Source organism: Desmodus rotundus, chromosome 1 (genome assembly GCF_022682495.2).
Source record: "Desmodus rotundus isolate HL8 chromosome 1, HLdesRot8A.1, whole genome shotgun sequence".
Classification (NCBI taxonomy): domain Eukaryota; kingdom Metazoa; phylum Chordata; class Mammalia; order Chiroptera; family Phyllostomidae; genus Desmodus; species Desmodus rotundus.
In genome coordinates this window covers 145704230-145722926 of record NC_071387.1, presented here as the reverse complement: position 1 = coordinate 145722926, position 18697 = coordinate 145704230, and the positions used below count along the sequence as shown (strand labels likewise).

Genomic DNA, 18697 nt, shown 5'->3' with positions numbered 1-18697 from the left:
TGGTTAACAATACTTGGTTTGAGAAGCAATTATCATTTGGTGCCTGAAAAATATCTCCAAGTTTCTACTTTACCTTATCCTGATGGGCCTGAGCTAAAAAATTTAATGTGATTTAAGTTTTCCCAGAGAACTTGGTAACTAATAGGTAAAAAAGCTAAATGAAAATACAGTAAATTTTAAAGGCATAACATTAAATAACTTTTTGAAGGATTCATTTGCCCGACTCTGAAGGAGTAAACGTTGCGAAGGAGTTTGTCTTAAATGTGATAGTTATTCTGTGCAGCTGGTAAAAACCTGCCTTTCTGGCTTGTAGTGTCCGGTTAGTCAGCAGCGGTGTTATTACTCATTTGAAGAATTCTTGGTTCTGGTTGAAAGTCTCACCGATGGTATTTCCTAATAACCTTGTTCTACTTGGGAGTCTTTCTCTAATATTATAAGCCTTTTGTAGCTCGGTTCTTTCCAGAATGTTGCAAATATGTTGGCACTAAAAGTAATCTGTCTTCATTGGCTGAGATTTAAGTGGCATATAATTCGCAATCCAGAAAATATGTCGCAGGCGTTTGTTTACTGTCATTTGAAAAGTGAATGAATATATTGTAACATTTTTTATTATATTTTTTCCATTACCATTTAGTTCCCTTACGCTCCTCCTCCACCCCCTGCAGTCACCAGTCACCACACTGTTGCCTGTGTCCATGAGTCCTTTTCCCTTTTTGCTCACTCCCTTACCCCCTACCCTTAGTCCCCCATACTGTACCATTTCTATAAGAAAACTGTCCATTTCTACAGAAAACTGTCCATTTCCATAAGATTTACATGTAAAAATTAATATTGGGTCCCTTTATATTTTGATATCTTGTAAATTTGAAAAGTAAGCTACTTATTCCCTAAACCAGTTTTAGAGTCTGAATCTGTCGGAACTATATGATACTGAAACAAACGTATGTTTCTTTAAATTAAAAGTAAGCTCAAGTAGCTTTGAATCAGCTACGTACTGAGGTCAGGATAACTGAATCCATGCAGCTTTCTCTTTGCTTTTGTAGGTCTGATTGGTCAGGAAACATGGACATCTTCATTAAGAGGCAGGAAGAGAGGTTTAATTCATGGGCCCCCATGTTTCCGGTATTACATCTCTCCCTTGCTTCTTGGCCCTTAGCATCAGTTCAGTGAACTTTTAGGTATTTTTACTGTGTGCGGATTATTGGACTGCCTGGAAAGGAAGTGGTGTACAGTTTAGTACTTGCTTTCAAAATGTCTAAATATTAGAAAAGTTGAAGGAAATAGAAAATGGCTTTAGTAAAGGCAAAACAATGTCAGTCCCAGAGATGTGCAAAAATGAGCCACTTTGTAGGTTCAGTGGAGGCAGAGGTCATAGTGAGGTTGAGGAGAAGGGCCGGCTGTTGTGGAGAAGGTGGCGTTGGAACTGGGTCTCCAAGGCTAAGTGGGATTTTGACGATGACAGAGCAGGGAAGATGTTCCAAAGGGAAGCGGAAAAACAAGCCTAGGCCCAGGGAGGCCTAGGAATTCCTGTCCTGATACTTGTGTTGTTGCTCAGCTCTCAGGTTTCATTAGAGGAGGTCCATTATGTGTCTAAGACAATTATAAAATTTATTCTTTTCTTCAGAAACTGCTTGAGCATGTTAAGTGCTGTGGTCATAGTTACATCTTATTTTGTAGCATTTTAGAAAGTTCTCATTTTGGTAGAGATTTCTGCTAGAAATGGTCAGAAAGAACAGGAATGAAACTAATTATAGTCATATTCATGTTTTTGTTTTGCCAAGTACTGAAAGAAGTAGAGTTAGGGACTGGGGGTATGTGGCCTCCACACTGGTATTTAATGGCCTATAAAGGTTAGCTCAGGAAGAATTCAGATTAAAAAGTCTTCAAGTTACTTTTCTGTGAAGAAATGGGGAGTGTGAATTGTTCATATGGAAACAGGGTCAACAGATTGACAGCTCGGCACCGCAGCCCTGTGTAGTCCCTGGGCATTGTGCTTAGCACACCTCTTCATGCATGAACGGGAGCCAAAAAGGTAATGGCTAGGTTCTCCTTGGCATAGATTTGCTTTTTAAAAGTATTTTTTGTGCAAGTAAAACATGTGCATTAGGTGTACAAAAGAGCTTCTGATGAAAACCTGGTTCTTCCCTATCTGACTTTCTAGAAGTTTTAGCCACTCTGTAGCCCCTGGGCCTCTTTCAGGTTCTGATGGACCAATCAATGCTCCCCCCAGAGAGGTTCTCTGTGTTACGTTCTGAGCACATCCTGCTCTCCTCTGGCATGGTTGCTGTCATACTTTTTCCGTCTTCTAGAGATGAATCACTTGCTAGCATGAATAGGTACTCAATATTTGAATGAATGAAGTCATGTTTCTTTGATAATATCCTTGATGGGGCTTACTTGTCCTTTTCTAGTAATAAATCCTGAAACTGGCCTGTTCCTTGCCCAGTGTATTTCTAGTTTGTTCTTTGGCTCTTGTGTCAATTGTCTTTTGGTTCTTAATTATTTTTTTATTCAAGTATAATTTCTTTTAAACCTGAAGACTTTCAACTTGGAACTGGAAAACAGAGCCCACAGGCAGTTTCTCTGAGGAACTCGCATGAAGAAAGAGTAAGTGTGGAAGCAGAAGGCTGGTCAGAAGGGGTCAGTTAGGGCAGGACTGGCAGAAATGTGAGCTGGGGATGTGCACCTCCACCTGGTAGCGAATTTATTGCTGGCATCCACTCTTCTGGGTCTTGTCATATTACAGGATGACAGATGAGAATTAAGAGCTTCTCACAGACTTGTTTGCTTGGAGCAGTGACAGAATGATAGTATTTCTGAGGTTCACCTGGCTGGGTTCCAGGTGCCCATGTAGACACACCCGAATACAAAGCTGTGCAGGGAATCAGGAGACATCGTGTTTTCTCATAGGTCAGCTCTGCAGTCATTGCATAATGCTGCGTGCTTTCTCTGTGGTTTCTCTGTACCGGGTAAAAAGTACACTGAAGGGGGAGATTTCTAAAGAATTGTCAGCACCAGATTCCGTATAAATGCAAAACTGTCACAGAGGATGGACAGACAGTGTTCTGGTATTTTTGGAATGATTGTTTTGGAAAACGGCGATTTCTTCTATGCATGAAATCTTTGCCATTTCTATATACTTTCCAAGCTACTAAACTTGTTTTCCAGGTTTTCTTTTGTGTATATTTTCCATGAGTAGAGTATTATTATCTTCTTTATACTTTATAAATAGATTGTAAAAATGAAAAAGCTAACATTTCTTGTGGAAGCAAAAAATATTTTTCATAAAAATAGCCTTGATATGTATATATATCTATAGCATAGATTATAAATTAATTTATATATAAATTATATACAACTATTATATGTAAATTATGTATTATACATAATATAAATATATAATGTTTATATATTTTTATGTACGTATGATATATTATATATAATTATAGCACTGAAATGGGGACAGATTTAAATATTGTATGTATACATTATATTTAAATCTGCCCCCATTTCAGTGCTATAATTTTAAGGATAATTTATTCTCCTTTTGTTTACAAAGCACTTCTTTACCTGCCTGGGACAGAAGGATTAGGTTGGATGTGTGGGCTCAACCTGTTCCACTTACTCTGTCCATTCCCACCTGTGCCTGACTGGGAGAAAGGACCCAGAGACAGATTAGATCAAGATGGAATACAAGCCTCATATGCTAGCCTTCCAGAAATATTTTGAAGTAATAGGAAAGATATGTGTGCATTTTCCACAGCAGCCTGGAAAAATAAGAAAGGCTGATCTCAGCTGGCCAGAAACTATTAAAAAAAAATTCCTGAGGCAAAAGGCAAATGCGAAACAATTGAAACTGAAAACCATCCTCCAAAACCTGGGCATGACTGTGGAAGGAGGTAGTGATGGATTAAGGATTCCTCCCAATTTAGTGGCTGTGGATACATGGGGATTAGGAGGCAAGCAACCATCAGGTGATGTCTATAGAACTTGCAAGGCACCAAGTCTCTTTCCAGTAAATTCCTTTCATGGCTACTTAGCAAGAGTCAATTATTATTGTTTGCAATCAAGAATTCAGCTTGATGCACTCACATTCCTATGATAAACTAGTTTGTATTCACGATGATATTTATAGTATACGATTTAAATTTCCTATACTTTTACTCAGGATTTGTGGTTCTTGGGTCCAAATGTACGTATTCACTGCTCTCACAGGGCAAGAGAATGGAGGCTGGTGGAGTGCCTGGCTCTTCCCTTTTAGTATCTCAAAAATGCTGGGAAACCTGGTTCAGGAATTGGTTATTATTAGTCGTTGTCACAATTGTTTCCACCTCTGGATGATGGAGTTCTTCATACTTCCTTCACCTTTGCATCACTTACTCAGAAGTCAGAGTCCTTGGCTGAAACCAGGTCATGTGTCACAGCCCAGCTGCCAGGTGTTAGGGAGTCTGGATCCTGCCTCCACCAAGACTCAAAAAGTAGGAATCCTCTCCAAATAGGGAGGGAGCTTGATATTATACCCAGAACAAAAGAACTAAAATGGGAAATTCTCTGTTAAGAATATTTGACATGAGAAACTCTTTTAATATTACTCATACGTGAAAGAACAAAAACCATGTAGTCATCTCAGATTTCCATAAAGAAATTGATTATCACCCATTCTTGATTGAAAATCAAAACAGAACAAAACAAAACAAACAAGAACACCAAAAGGCAGGAGTAAAAGGAAACTTTTGTTTGATAAAGGGCATATACAAAGGACTACGGTGCAGTCATTCTAATACTTAGTGGTGAAATTTTAGAAGTAATTCCATTCAAGTCTAGAAGAAGAGAAGATGAATGTTCTCACAATTCTTGATCATTTTTTATTGAGGCCCCAGCCAATGCAGTACGAAAAAGAAAGAAATATGGAGGAGGCATTCTGAAATGGAAGAACTAGAACATTTACTCTGAGAAAATGTAGTTATATGAAAAGACTCCAGAGACAAACTCTTTTTTAAAAATATTTTATTTATTTATTTTTACAGAGAGGGGAGGGGAGGGAGAGAGAGAGGGAGAGAAACACTGATGTGTGAGAGAAACATCAATCAGTTGCCTCTCACACGCGCCAGGCTTGTGCCCTGACTGGGAATCAAGCCGGCGACCTTTCACTTTGTGAGACGACCCCCATCCAACTGAGCCACACCAGTCAGGGCCATAGACCAGAACTGTTTTCACTGGCTCTGCCAAGGTAGCTCCATTGTGGGTTCGATTTCTCGTCAGGATACATACAAGAAGCAACCAATGAATGCGTAAAGAAGTGGAAAAACAAATCAATGTTTTTATCTCTCTCTAACATCAAGGGGAAAAACAACAGCTCCTCACTAATTGGAGTTTAGCAAGATGGCTAGGAAATAGACCATTGTAATAAAGTCAGTTGCTTTCCAATACGCTAGCAATAGCCATTCAAAAAGTAATATGAGGTGTAACTAAAACTAGAAGATATCTAAGAATAAGCCTGTATTAGTTTACCATTGCTGTGTAACAGCTTACCACAAATTGGAGGCTTAAACATACACCTACTTATTTTCTTACCATTCTGTAGGTCAGCAGTCTAGGATAGTGTGGCTGGGTTCCCTGCTCATTGTCTTGGCTGAAATCAAGGTATTGGTCGGCTGGGCTCTTACCTGAAGGCTCTAAGGTAGAATCTGCTTCCAGACTCAGATTCTTAGCAAAATCCCATTCTTGTGGTTGTAGGACTGAGGTTCCCATTTTCTTACTGGCTGTCAGCTGGGTTCCACTCTCAGCTCCTTAAGGCTGTTCGAACTGCTTTCTCAGATGCCCCTTCATCTTTCCAGTGGCAAGCACCTGTACAGGTGTTCTCATGCTTTGAGTGCCTTACTTCCCTTCTCTTTTGTTGTAGTAATTGCTTTGCTTGTAAGGTCCCAAGTGATTAGGGAAGATATACTCTGATAAGTCCCTATATTAAGGCCAACTGTGACATATAATCCAATCACAGGGGTGATATTTATCATACTCACCGATTCCAGGGATTAGAGCAGGATACATTTTTGGGGTGGGAACCATTTTATAAATTCTGCCTTCCACAATGCCCAAGTAGAATTTTATAAGGCCTACATGAAAAAAAGTATAAAACTTCCTTGAAGGATATGAAAGAAAACCATATGGGTTTTTCTTTGTAAATATCATGTCTCCCCCACCAAGTCTGTCAATTAAATTTAATTCATCAGATTTCCCAACAGAATTGTTTATTAAATTGGTAAGCTGGTTCTAAACTTGCTCTAGCAGAGAAAAATGTCTAAAAATTGGCAAAGACAATTTTGAAAAAGAATGATGGATATCAACAAATTAAACTAAACTCATTAAAATCTTAGAGGATTGGTTCAGGAATAATCCATGGGATATAATGAGGGCTCGTTTAGTAGATGATAAAGTTGTTTCAAATCCAAAGAAATGATGGCCTTTCTGGTAAAAAATGGTGCAGTTGTCCATCCACTTGGAAACAAAATTAGGCTCTTATCGCAAGCATAAAAATAATTTCCAGACGGCATGAAGAGCTAACTATACTAAGTAAAATTGTATTAGAAGTACTTAGCAGAATTTGCTCATAAACTTTGGGTTAGAGAATGCCTAACCCAAATGAAATTGATTAGCAAGCACACGATAGAGCAGTTACCTCCTGCTCCTTTATTTGCTCAATCAGATTGGAAAAATTTTGCTCGATCCCAATGTTGGCAAGGGTGTGGGGAAACATACTCTCATCGAATGAATTGTAATGGTCTTTTTGGCAGTGCCCATCATAATTTTAAGTATGCATATCCTTCACATGAGTAATTTCTAGATTTTTACCCTAGCTGAAGGCCTAGGTACTGAGCACAAAGATGTATTTACTCGATGTGGCGTTGTTATTATGCCAACAGCCTGAAAGGGTCTATCATGGAAGTGCTTTTTTAAAAATAAATCTGATGGATTTTGAAAAGGGACCAATTAAGTTCAACCAAGAGAAGTTAGAGGAAAACAAAATACCTGAGGGATTTGAAATAAGAACTATTTTCTCCCAATGTGTGCTTTTATCACACATTTAATTAAAACATTTCTCTTAGGTTACAAATTCATTTTCTAAAAGCAGTGCAGTATTGAGTACTCACCTGCAGGAGAGAGCATGCGACGTTAAGTCTCTGGGAGAAAACTGACACTGAGCAAAGCCCTACTTCATTAACACAACGTGTGACTTCTTGGGGACTTTTTTTTTTTTTTTTTTAAACTATCCTGTATTCGCTGCCAGTGATGGGGCAAAACAAAGGAAATGTCTGTAGTCTGCGTGTATACCATTGACGTGGAGTATTATCAAGATGCATGTGGTATGTGGAATAGTGCTTGCTGGTTAAATGTTTATCTCATAGGTGTGAATAATTGGTATTTAAGCTATTAGATGATAAGAATCTTAATTGAAAGAATCTGTGTATGCAGTGGGAGGGGGAGAAGAGAGATGAGATTTTTAGATCCGTGTCAGCATTTACAGAGCAGCCAAGGAGAATGTTTTCTTCATGTTTTTGCTTATGTGAAAGAGATACAGTAAATGATTTTTGATAGAGCTTTTCAGAACTTTAAAATTGATATCTTTAATCAATGGGTTTATTAGTTGAGGATTGAAAATAAAAGTCTTGGCTATTGTTATTTAAAATTTTATGTCTTCTGTATTAATTGTAAGAGTAACACTAGTTGAAAATGGCTTAAAGTGAAAGATGATGGGATTTTTAACTAAAATGTGTTTTTTGATGAATTTATTAGATGCTCTTTATATAAAAGATTCTTTTTTTTTTTAATCCTCGCCTGAGGATATTTTTAAAGATTTTAGAGAGAGAGGAAGGGGGCAGGGAGAGAGAGGGAAAGGGAAACATCAGTGTGGGAGAGAAACATCTATTGGTTGCCTCCTGTATTTGCTCCCTGACCAGGGATTGAATTCTTTGTTTAGGTATGTGCCCTGACAGGGGATCAAACCTGCAACCTTCTGGTGTATGGGACCAAGCTCCAACCAGCTGGGCCACCCAGCCAGGGCTATAAAAGATTCTTTATTTTTTTTAAAATTAATCTTTACTGTATTTTTTTCCATTACCATTTAGTCCCCTTTACCCCCGTCTTCCCAGTAATCACCCCACTATTGTCCATGTCCATGAGTCCTCTTTCCTTTTTGCTCAATCCCTCCACCCCCTAACTCCCTCCCCACTAGCTGTCATCCTGCTGTCCATCAAGAATTTTGTCCTGAAGATAATTTTCAATTCCATAAGAAAATAAGTCTATATTAATTTAAAGCCCACTACAATTTTAAGATTGTTTTCCAAAGCAATTTCTTTAGTACACTTTTCCTTTGTAACTGAGGCAACACTTAATAGAGGGAACTGTGGGCTCATAAAATTGCTCCTGTTGTGAGCGAAGCTAGTAAAAGATGAGAATTGTGACTGTGTCCCACTGAGAATGACAAAACACCTTGTTAAAAATAAAGATAAAACTGTGCATTATTTTTACAGAAGTCAACGAAAGGTTCCGTTGTCCTTCACCACGTATTCCGTCACATAAACCTTGTGGAGATAGATTATTTCGGGCTGCGATACTGTGACAGAAGCCATCAGACAGTGAGTACCACGACTCTGTATTAAATCTTTCTGGTTATAAGTTTCACTCTGCCTCTGGTCTTTCTGGCTGTGGTTGTAGGAGGTTAGGGTCCTTGTAAATGACAATGATTTGGAAAACCTTCAACATGTTTCCCTTGCTAATTTCTCTGAATTCTTTTTCTTTTGCCAAACGTCTGCAGAGCTGCAGGCTTCACAACTGGCATGTGTGTGCTGCTCTTTATACGAGGCTTACCCGGCTTCCATTTTTGCAGCCATATCGTAGCGAGTACTTTCCATTCGTGCTGTTAGGAGGACTAAGTAAACCAAGTAATGTGTTAGGAGGCAAGTGGCTGGTCTCTTGACAGATGTTTCTACCTTTTAAGAAGGTGAATGGTTAAAGAGAAGAAATATATACGGTGTAAAAAGGTGGCTATCTAACTTTTAGAAGTGGGGCAAGCAAGTGTAAAGTACAGTAAATAGAGGCTTTTATTCGTGAGCTTGATGGAGTTAGAGTAGTAAAGGTAACTAAGCTTTTGCTGTCTGATGCCAATTGTTCCCAAGGGTTTGACTCAGAACTTCTTCCCGACTGTTGCATGACAGTTACTAAGAAACTCACTACATTGGTTAGTATAGATTGTATGTGGTTATAAGGCCGAGAAGCTGTTTCTTAGATGATAAACAGAGGACAGACTTTAGAGGTCATGGTTTTGAGGTACAAAAGGATATTCATTATTGACCTTTGTTTTAGTCTAAGAAAGATTTTAAGCCCCGATAGACACATGCTTACCTTAAAAATACCCTATTTGACTTAGCTTTTATTTTTCATGCTGCTTACTTCTTGTTGAAATAAAATGTTGGTTCTTCTTCCTTCATCAGTTCTTCCAGCCTCCACTGGGTCATCTGGGGTCTGTCTGTCCAGTGAGGGACATGATTGGCTGAGTGGTGTTTCCCTGCCCAGGTCTCAGGAATGTGCTCGGATGAGAAGAGGCAGGCAAATGGAATGTCATTGATGGTGATAACTTGTGATTTTTTTGAGCTAGTTTCACAACCTGTTCTGTTTCATAGGAGGATTTCACAGAGTAGGAATAAAAAGTGGGTGTGTTGGTTAGCTTTCCATAGAAAGGAATAGCTTTCTAAAGGCAAGTAGTCATCGACGCATACTTCAAAGGAAGGGAATGGCATATACAGAAGTTCACTGAATTCCGTCCCATACAGGCCATACATCAATACAGCAGAACTATAAATCTATACTGAAAGATTAGATTGAAGGCTGTAGAAGAGATTTTGTGTTATATTCATGTTTTTGAAATAACATTTTTCTCAGCCGAAAAAAATGTAGTTTTCCTCATCCTATTTCGTGTGTCAGACCTTGTCTGGAAAGACTGGCTGTCTTGCTAAAATTATATAGACTGTATCTTTTTTTTTTTTTTCTTTCCAAAGGGGAGGAAAATGTGAAAAGCTGGAGCATTTCAAACAATAGCCTGTATCTTTACAAGAGAATTACCAGTTGGTATGGATGGTTTATTCAGAGTTTTCTAGGGCTTATATTAAAACCAAAAAAATTTTTTTCTTCCCTTTACTTCTAAAGTTTGGCATTTGTGATAGTGTTTGCAATACAAGTGTTTTAGGAGAAGATAAATTATACAATTAGAAGGGGAAAGCTCTTAAATTTTTTTTATTCAGGTGTATAAACCACACGAGAAAATGAATTTTTCTACCTCCTGATTTTTTTTTCTGGTGAACTCAGATAAAACGGAGGTGATTTGTAAACATCGTGTAGTCTTTGCATGTTCAGGTGTCTGACTGTCTTACGTCCTTTTAAACTGTGGGCAGGTGTGAGAGTAAGGTCATGAAAACCGGTCCTTCCTCCAGGTAACCCTTTCGTCACAGCATGTAGTTCTGGGGGGCCGACGGGGTGTGGCTGGGTAGGAGCACGTGCTTCCATTCCTGACTCGCTCCTCTGGGGTGCTGAGGCAGAATTTTGGATTTCTCTCAGGAGCAGCTCAGGCAGGCTTCTCACTGAGGAAGGGCAACCGCCCAAGGCACCACTTGAAGTTTCTAGGGAGTCTGTTGATAAACCCAAATTCATTTTTTTCTGTCTTCTCTCTATATTAGTAGGAGCAGCCCTGCCTATGCCATAGTTACTTAATGTAAGTATCTCATAGTTACTTAAATATGAATTTAAAGAATAACCCTATGCTGGAAAGGCACAAGACATGGTAAAAAATATTTGCCTTAAAAATAGAGAGTAATGATTTCCATAAGTGTGTATTACTGTCCATTAGATTGGATTTTATGTGTTGCTTTGCGTTTTTTAGTATCCTAACATTTATTTTTAATGGGGAAAGCCTGTGTAACAACCTCCAGTGTAATTAAGATCTGCATAGAGAATACTTTGAGGCTCTAAGAAGGACCCCTTAGGTCTACCCTTGAGGCAAATAAAAAGAGAAAGTGGGATGAGCTCTGGCTGATAAAAGGAAATGAAGATTAACGAGGAAAGAAGAGATGGCTCACTTGTGCATGAAAAGCCCTAGGCTCTCCCTTCCATTAGCAAATGATCATGCCTTGGGGCTATGCCTCAAATCCTGGTCGGGATGGAGAGCAGGGTGGGATTGGGTAACCTGCAGCACTGCTAGTCAGCCAGTTACGGTTAAAGTGTAAATGTGCAAAATGTAAGCAAGTGAGTTGCACTGGTAGTGACTGAAGGGTCAGGGAGGGCTTTATGTATACATTGGAGATTTAATGCATGTTGTCTGAGAAAATACCCAGCGACCCGAGAGCCTGATATACATGTGCCTAGGAGAGATGGAGCTCACATGGCAGGGAACCTGTCTGCCCTGGAGGATCTAGACAGTTCATCATCATTACCCATCACCGTCATTGTCATCAACTCACTAGGTGCTGTTGAAGATTTTCCATTAATGGTCATTGCATGCTCAGAACACCTGTATAAGTTTGGTTTTATTATCCTACTATTCGAGATGAAGAAACAGAGGCTAAAAAGGTTAGGCAAATTCCCCAAGGCCACATAACTGTCAAGTACGAGGACCAGAATTCAAATTCAAGTCTTCATGTTTGGAAGACTTTGCAGCCACTATATTGTCCTGACTGGAATGCATGTAAGATAAAAAGGCTCTGCATACTTAGGATACGAAGGATTTCTCTCTTTCTGTGCAATTCCCATATTAGTGTTTATTGAGAGGACTTCAATGGCATTTTATAATAAGCTAACTTCTCAGATTGACCTTGTGTCAAGAAAGTAGTTTATTTTGGCCTTTATGTATGAGCTCATGGGTCCTTGAACAATAATTTAATGAATGCCTGTTACGAGCAGGTCCTGTACTAGAACCTCCTCTCTTTTTCACATAGTCTCAGGAATTCTAGGGAAAGGGAATTTACTCCCTGGATTATTAAATAGGAAAATATGAATTTTATTAAATTGTAACTGGGAAGTTCATGTAGCAAATGCATTGATTCAGGTGTTACCTGCGTGTGAAGAGAAACAGCCAGACAGACCTAAACCTTGTTAAAGCAAGCTTCTCTTTAAGGAGTCCAGCTAATGTGATTTGGAATACTCCTGGCACTGTCATTTCTTAACTTCACTGCTCAGGTGGGGTCTGTTAAAGGATATCTGGAAAATAAAAACAGCTCTGCATGAAGACACATTTATTGAGACTGAATCCACACAGTGCTGTGTGTGTGAACCCAGGCGTACTTCTGTGAAGCAGTCTCTTAAAGGGGCAACACAAAGCTCACATACTTGCGGTTCCTTTTCCTAAGGAGAAACGTGAAAGCATTTAGTCTGGGCATAGAGCCTGCTTTCTGTTCTGCTCTGGCCCCTGTCATCAGGTTCTTTCTTTATCTGGTTGGTGTGCATGGGGGAGGTAGCTCCGTTATATCAGGGCCTTGGTTTGACTTAGAGAAAACGCCCAGCCTCGATTTAAGGTGGACATGAAGCAGTCTGTCACAGGGATTATAAGAACACACATGGGAGTCAGAGAGATCCAGATTTGTCTGATGGTCCTGCCACTTATCAGTTGTCAATATTTAAAATTCTCTGAAAGTACTGATCATTAATCTAAAGCAGCAGAGCGTCCCAAAATTTTGCTCTCCCCAGGCATTCTAGGACTACGTCTCGCCAGTTTGGTTGCTAGGTCAGCAGGAACACCTCTTGTTCTCCTCACAGTGTATGATGCAGCAGCTCAGCTTGGTGTGTCTTTACTTTGAGTGGGTACCGGCTCTCTCTGTGCTCTGTTCCTACTTCCTAACACCTGTGAACATGCACTTTGCAAAGCAAAAGGGACTTTGTAGGTGTGATTAAAGTAAGGATTTTATAATGTGGGGGGTGGGGTGGGGATTATCCTGGATTGATCAGGTGAGATCCGTGTAATTCCAAATGCTGTTATACAGGAAAGAGGGAGGCAGGAGAGCCAAAGAGGGGATGTGAAGACAAAAGCAGAGGTCAGAGTCATGCATTTACTGGAAGGGGGCCTTGATCCAAGGGGTGCAGTAGGCTCCAGAAGCTGGAAAAGGTGAGGGATTGGGTTCTCTCTGGATCCTCTGGATGGAACACAGCCCTGCCCTGCACTTTGATTTTAGGCCAGGGTTTTAGTCAGTTCGGGCTGCTGTAACAACTTGCCATGGACTGGGTGACTTAAACAAGAATCACTTATTTCCTGTAGCCTGGAGGATGGAAATCTAGGTCAGGGGGCCAGCATGGTTGGGTTCTGGTGTGAGTCCTCTTCCAGGTTGCAGATGACTGACTTGCTATAACTTTACATGGTAAAAAGAGAGCTCTCTGGCCTTTTCTTATGGCTCTACTCTCTGACCTCATTACCTCTTAAAGGTCCCACTTCCAAATTCCATCACATCGGGATTAGGGTTTCAACATAGAAACTTTGTGGGGGACACAAATAGTCTGTTGCACCAAGTGAGACTATTTTGGACTTCTGTCCCTTGGACTTGTAAGATGATAAACTTCTGTTAACAGCAGCAGAAATTTATATGAGGGGGGACCCCCCCCAATGGAATTTAGTTATAAAAAATTGTGTATTTATTCTTACATGTTTAAACTTCAGTCACCTTCAAAGTACTCTCCATTTGTCGCAGTACACCAATGGAGACTTTCTTTCCACTTCTCAGAACAGTTTTTGAACTCATCACTTTTGTTGCCTTTTAGTGCTTCTGCCGTTTTTCTGTTTTACTTCTTCCGTATCCACAGAACGTTTCCCTTTGAGTACACAAAGTCGCTCGAGGCGGGATCAGATGAATAGGGAGAGTGGGGCTTGGAGGTCATGCCGTTTTTGGTAAAAAACTGCTGAACACTGAATGCGGCGTAGGCAGGCGTGATCATAAATCACCCATCATGAAATGGACAGACATGTGGAAAGCGTCTTCCCTTCCCTTCTTCCTTCCTCTCCCCTCCCCTCCCCACCCCACCCGGCCGGGGCAGATTTATTCTTGATTCTCTTACACTCTACCTGGGTACAGGCTCACACATTTAATGTCTCTCCTGGCACTATTTGTCTCTGAAATAATTTCCTTTAAAAAGATAAGCTAAACTGTGTATATATTTGTATCCCTCTCTCAGCCCCAAATGCTCTGAGTGTTTCTCAGCAAAAATAATCATCCATTGAGCACTAGCAGGCTGGCTCTGCCGAGAGTAATGGTGTTCTTCTTTGCATCCTGATTTATTGTATTTTGCGACCCGAGTGAGATTTTACTTTCTGTAATTTCATGTTCTGGCAGGCAGCCATAGTGGCTGATAAGATGTGTGCAGATAGTAATGTGAGCCCTCTTCCAAAGAAAAAAAGGAAGTTTGTCATGCTGGCTTCAGGAAAATACGATGGGGCAGCTGATGGTGATTGGGAGAACTGTGTGAGGTCCCAAGGTGCCTACTTTGAAGGGGACTGAGGCGTTGTTGTCCTGAGTACAATGTTTCTTGTGTCTTGTATCTTCTTCAATAAATGCCTTTATTTTTCACAGTATGTGGCTGGATACTTTCTGGACAGACCTTGTATTTTGATTCTAGCTGGAAGATGTAAGTTGGAAGATCATTAAATGAAAATCACCATACCCTCTGCTGCCCTACTGTATAATATAACTGAATTCAAAATAACCCAATTATGGGCCCAAATTCCGTCTTTTTATCACTTTGTCTAATGCTTACCAGAAATATATGTAAGGTAGGAAAAGACAATTTATAGCATCTTTAGAAAGGCAACTTTGCCAACATTGGTATTTTAAAATGTTCCTGTGTTTCTACTCCCTGGACTTTTCACAGCCTGGGGCAGTGTGACATAGAGAGACTGAAATGGGTGAGTGGTGCTTTTCTCCTTTAAATCAGGAAAGATGGGATTGTGGAAGGGGGTGTCTTGGAAAGGAGAACTTGCATCTTAATCTCAGGGCTATTCTTAGGTAGATCAGCTTTAAGACAGACTGTGCATGGAAGCCGAGGAGGATCTGGGAATTAAGTCTCTTAAAACTATTTGTTGCCCATGTACCCATCAGGAAGTTCTTGTGTACAATATGTATCACTGAGTTGTGTGCACATCTGTTTGAGTACCTTAGAGAATGCCACTCCCATTCTGCTTGCTCAAGTGAGGGTGTCATTCCTAACTCAGTCATCTCTTTCCACCCCATAGCTGACCAGTCACCAAGTCCTGTCAGCTCTCCTTCTTAATAGCTAGAGTGATTATATAATCCACCATCCAATACAGATTACTTTTGAGAGTGAAAAGAGCCCCTGTTAATAACTCAGCTGGGACACCAGTTGTAAATGGGACTCGTGGTCACTTACTAACCTCTCTGGAATCAGTCTCCATCTCTGAATTCTCTTTCCAGTGCCAGCACATGAGCTTGGATTCTGTAATAACTTTCTGACTGGGCTTCCTGTCTTTGCCCTCGTTCCCTCCAATGCTTTCCCCTCTGGGTTTGTAGTTTTCCTTCCGAAAGGCAACTTGAATGATGTCTCCTCTGTGGCTTAAACATTTTTTAATGGATCCCTAAGGGAAAATCTCAACTCCTTAACATGGGCTCCAAAGTCTTTCAAGCTACATAGCCCTTGGTTGCTCCTGAGCTGCTTCTCCTGCAGTGGGGCTCTTCAGCCCTCCTCCCCCACTCATGCTCCCCTCAAATCCACAATCCAGGTACTCTGTGGCTACACCTAACTACCTAACTGCACTCCTCACTTACAGCATAGTGCCTCAGAGGGATGTATTTGCTGCTCTCCCCGCCTGGACTCCCTTCTCGTTCTTTTCCCTTTCCTTTTTACCTGGTTAAACCCTGCTCTTCTTACCATGCACTTGCGGTATCTATCTCTGATGCCTCTTCCCTGAAGCTTTCTCTCACCCCCCAGGAAGATCCTAGGCTACCTCCCATTAATTACAAAAATCTGCATTGTATTGGCCTGTTAAGTAATATCCCCCGTGTGATTGGAAACTCCTCGAGGGGAGAGATTGTGTACAATCAGTCACTCTATTACTGCTTCTGTCACTGCGCACTAAGCGACCTGTAATGTTAGTGAAGGAAAGAACTCTCACCTGGACGGGGTGTGCAGGGCCAGTGGAGGTGGGATGCAGGAAGAACACTTTTCTGGCTTCTCCTTTGCATGTCTATCTGCTGCATCCCTGCCCTGATGTTGAGTTTACTGCCTTGTTTCCTTTATGGAGGCCTGTCCTGTTCATTTAAACCAGAGTTGACCTGATTTAAAAAAGAAGAAGCTTTACTGAGATGTTAGAAAGTTAGGTTGGAAGTGTGAGAGATTGTAAGGAATTATAGAACCGTATTCTCAGTGTGCTGAGGTAGTGTGGTATGTGGTAGAAGAAAGTGTATGAGGATGTGATTTCAGGTAATGTCACTGGGAGCTTTGTGGTTGTGGATCTCATGATTAAAAAAACTTGCTTATCCTAAACTGTATTTTCCTAAAACAGTAAGTTTTTAAAAAGATGTTTATACTTGATGAACAGTCTCTATTAAGAAAGGAATAGATGAATAGAGGATGTTTCTCAGGAACATATTCTTTTTAAAGTGGATTTGATCTCTTCCGAGCACGGTTGTGTGATACATCATGAGAATCCAGCAGCTGACACGCTTGAAAGCATCCTGCAGAGCGGTGAGAGGGGAGCCGGTGCAGCCGCCACCCACAGAGCCGCGGGCGTGTGCCGGCTGTCCTCGCCCGAGCACCTGCAGCGCGGAGCATGCTTTGATTGTTCTTCAGTTTCTTTGTCCTACGTGTTGATTTGACATGGGTTCAAAATGCTTTTGAAGAACCTAGATTTCTTTAGAGTCAGCTCCGGGACTCATCTTGAACTTAATTCTGTTATGGTTTTTGTTCCTTCCTTTGCCCTCTTAGATGGTTGATCACAGTACACATGAAGGTGTCTTTCATGGGTCATTTGTGATAAAATATTTATCCCATGGCTCTCATAAATTTGTTTTCCAGGTTTAGGGAGGTGAGGGACTGAATTCTATCTTGCATTAGAATGGTTCTTTCTTTGTTTATGGCATTCAGTCATCCAGTGCCTTGTGTTTTTTTTTTGTTTGTTTGTTTTGCCAAAAATAGATTAAAAGGAGAAACAGTTGAAAATAAAGTTGCAAATACTTTAAAACAAAGCTATCAGGAGTGGTAGGAACCTCACTATATATGCACCTACGTACCCACACATATTTGTATGTACAAGAGTATGCAGGTATGCTAAGTATTCTTCTTGTCAATAAAACGGGATTTTGTGACCAATTCCTGTGACCCACACCTTGTCAGTCGTGTAAGTGTGTGACAGGAATATTGCTGGTTTCTGTACTGTGAACATTTTATTAGATGACTGTCCTACTCCCCGGTTAAGTCAGAACGAGCTATAAAGAATGGCATTTCAGACAGTTGATGGAACGGCTAGGATGGCGGTGGTTTTAGAGTTAATGATTCTAGACAGTTTCTTGATTATCATAGGAAACTAGTCTTTTCTTTAATCTAGAGGTTTGATACAAACCTCTGAGAAATTGACCTTTATTTAACCTTATTCTGAATCTTAAGAGGATTTCCTTCATGAATATAAAAAGATATTTGATTGGGATTTGCCAGTAGCCTCCTGTGATAGAATGCATTTTATGCATTGTTTACTGTATCATTTTCTCTTGAATTTTATAAAATTTCAAGTATGTTGTATGCACTAAAAAGTAAGATAACTACTTTGTCTATTTTTTTTATGACTTGTTCCAGTAAGAGAGATGCTCCAGGAATTGTTCAGAGTTGGGCATGTACATTTTGGGGTGGGGGGCAGAAGGTGGGTGTTACTCCCTTTACCTGTTGGACTGTGAACTTTGAAAGTCGCTCTATGAATTAACAAAAGTAGGCCCTTTAAAAGCTGATGATATCCGGGAACTTTTAAAAAATTAAGTAATTTTTTTGTGCTACACATTCATCAGTTTTTTTAAGTTGAAGGGTATTTTGTAGAGGATGTTTACTGAGGACATTTCTTGCTTAAAACCATCGCCCCTGGCATGAAACCATGAAACTCTGCTATTTCTCATCTCCATTCGACCCTGCACCAAATATTTACTGGGTAACCACTCTGTCTCAGGAACTAGGGTGCAGTGGTCAGCAAGAGACAGAGTCCTGGGTCTCAAGAAGTTTGTATTCCCGGAAAGACAGACTGTAAATATGTGTTCCAATATCAGGTAATGATTGATTGACGCTTTGAAAGTAATATAAGATGGTGTGCCAGAGAGACTAGGAGGCTACATCCATCGAGTGGTGAGAAAACGCCTCTCTGATATTTAAAAAAGAGCCCTGGCTGTGTAGCTCAGTTGGTTATGGCATCATCCAGGTACACCAAGGTTGTGCTTTCAATCCCCGGTCAGGGCGCGTACAAGCATCAACCAATGAGTGCATAAATAAGTGCAAGAACAGATCTGTGTTTCTCTTTCTCTCCCTTCGTCTCTCTCTTTCCAATCAATAAATAAAATTTTTAAAAAATAAGAAAAAAGCTTTACTGAGATGTTAGAAAGTTAGTTGGGAAATGTGTAGGATTATAAGGAATTATGGAAATATGGTATTCCTAGTGTGCTGCCCGCAACTGGGTGCGGTG

The 18697-nt window shown here is 40.3% G+C and overlaps 1 protein-coding gene across 5 annotated transcripts in view; it reads left to right on the top strand.

Moving 5' to 3' along the window:
• The window catches only part of EPB41L4A (erythrocyte membrane protein band 4.1 like 4A), a 239538-nt gene that overhangs the window by 90565 nt on the left and 130276 nt on the right, over positions 1–18697 (top strand). For 4 of the 5 annotated variants that reach the window (XM_045197611.3, XM_071219408.1, XM_045197610.3 and 1 more), the window contains exon 2: positions 8529–8633. The exons of the other annotated variant lie outside the window; for it this stretch is intronic. In XM_045197611.3, the coding sequence (XP_045053546.2) occupies positions 8529–8633 (105 nt within the window). The remainder of the gene's footprint in view (positions 1–8528; positions 8634–18697) is intronic. 5 annotated transcript variants of the gene reach the window in all.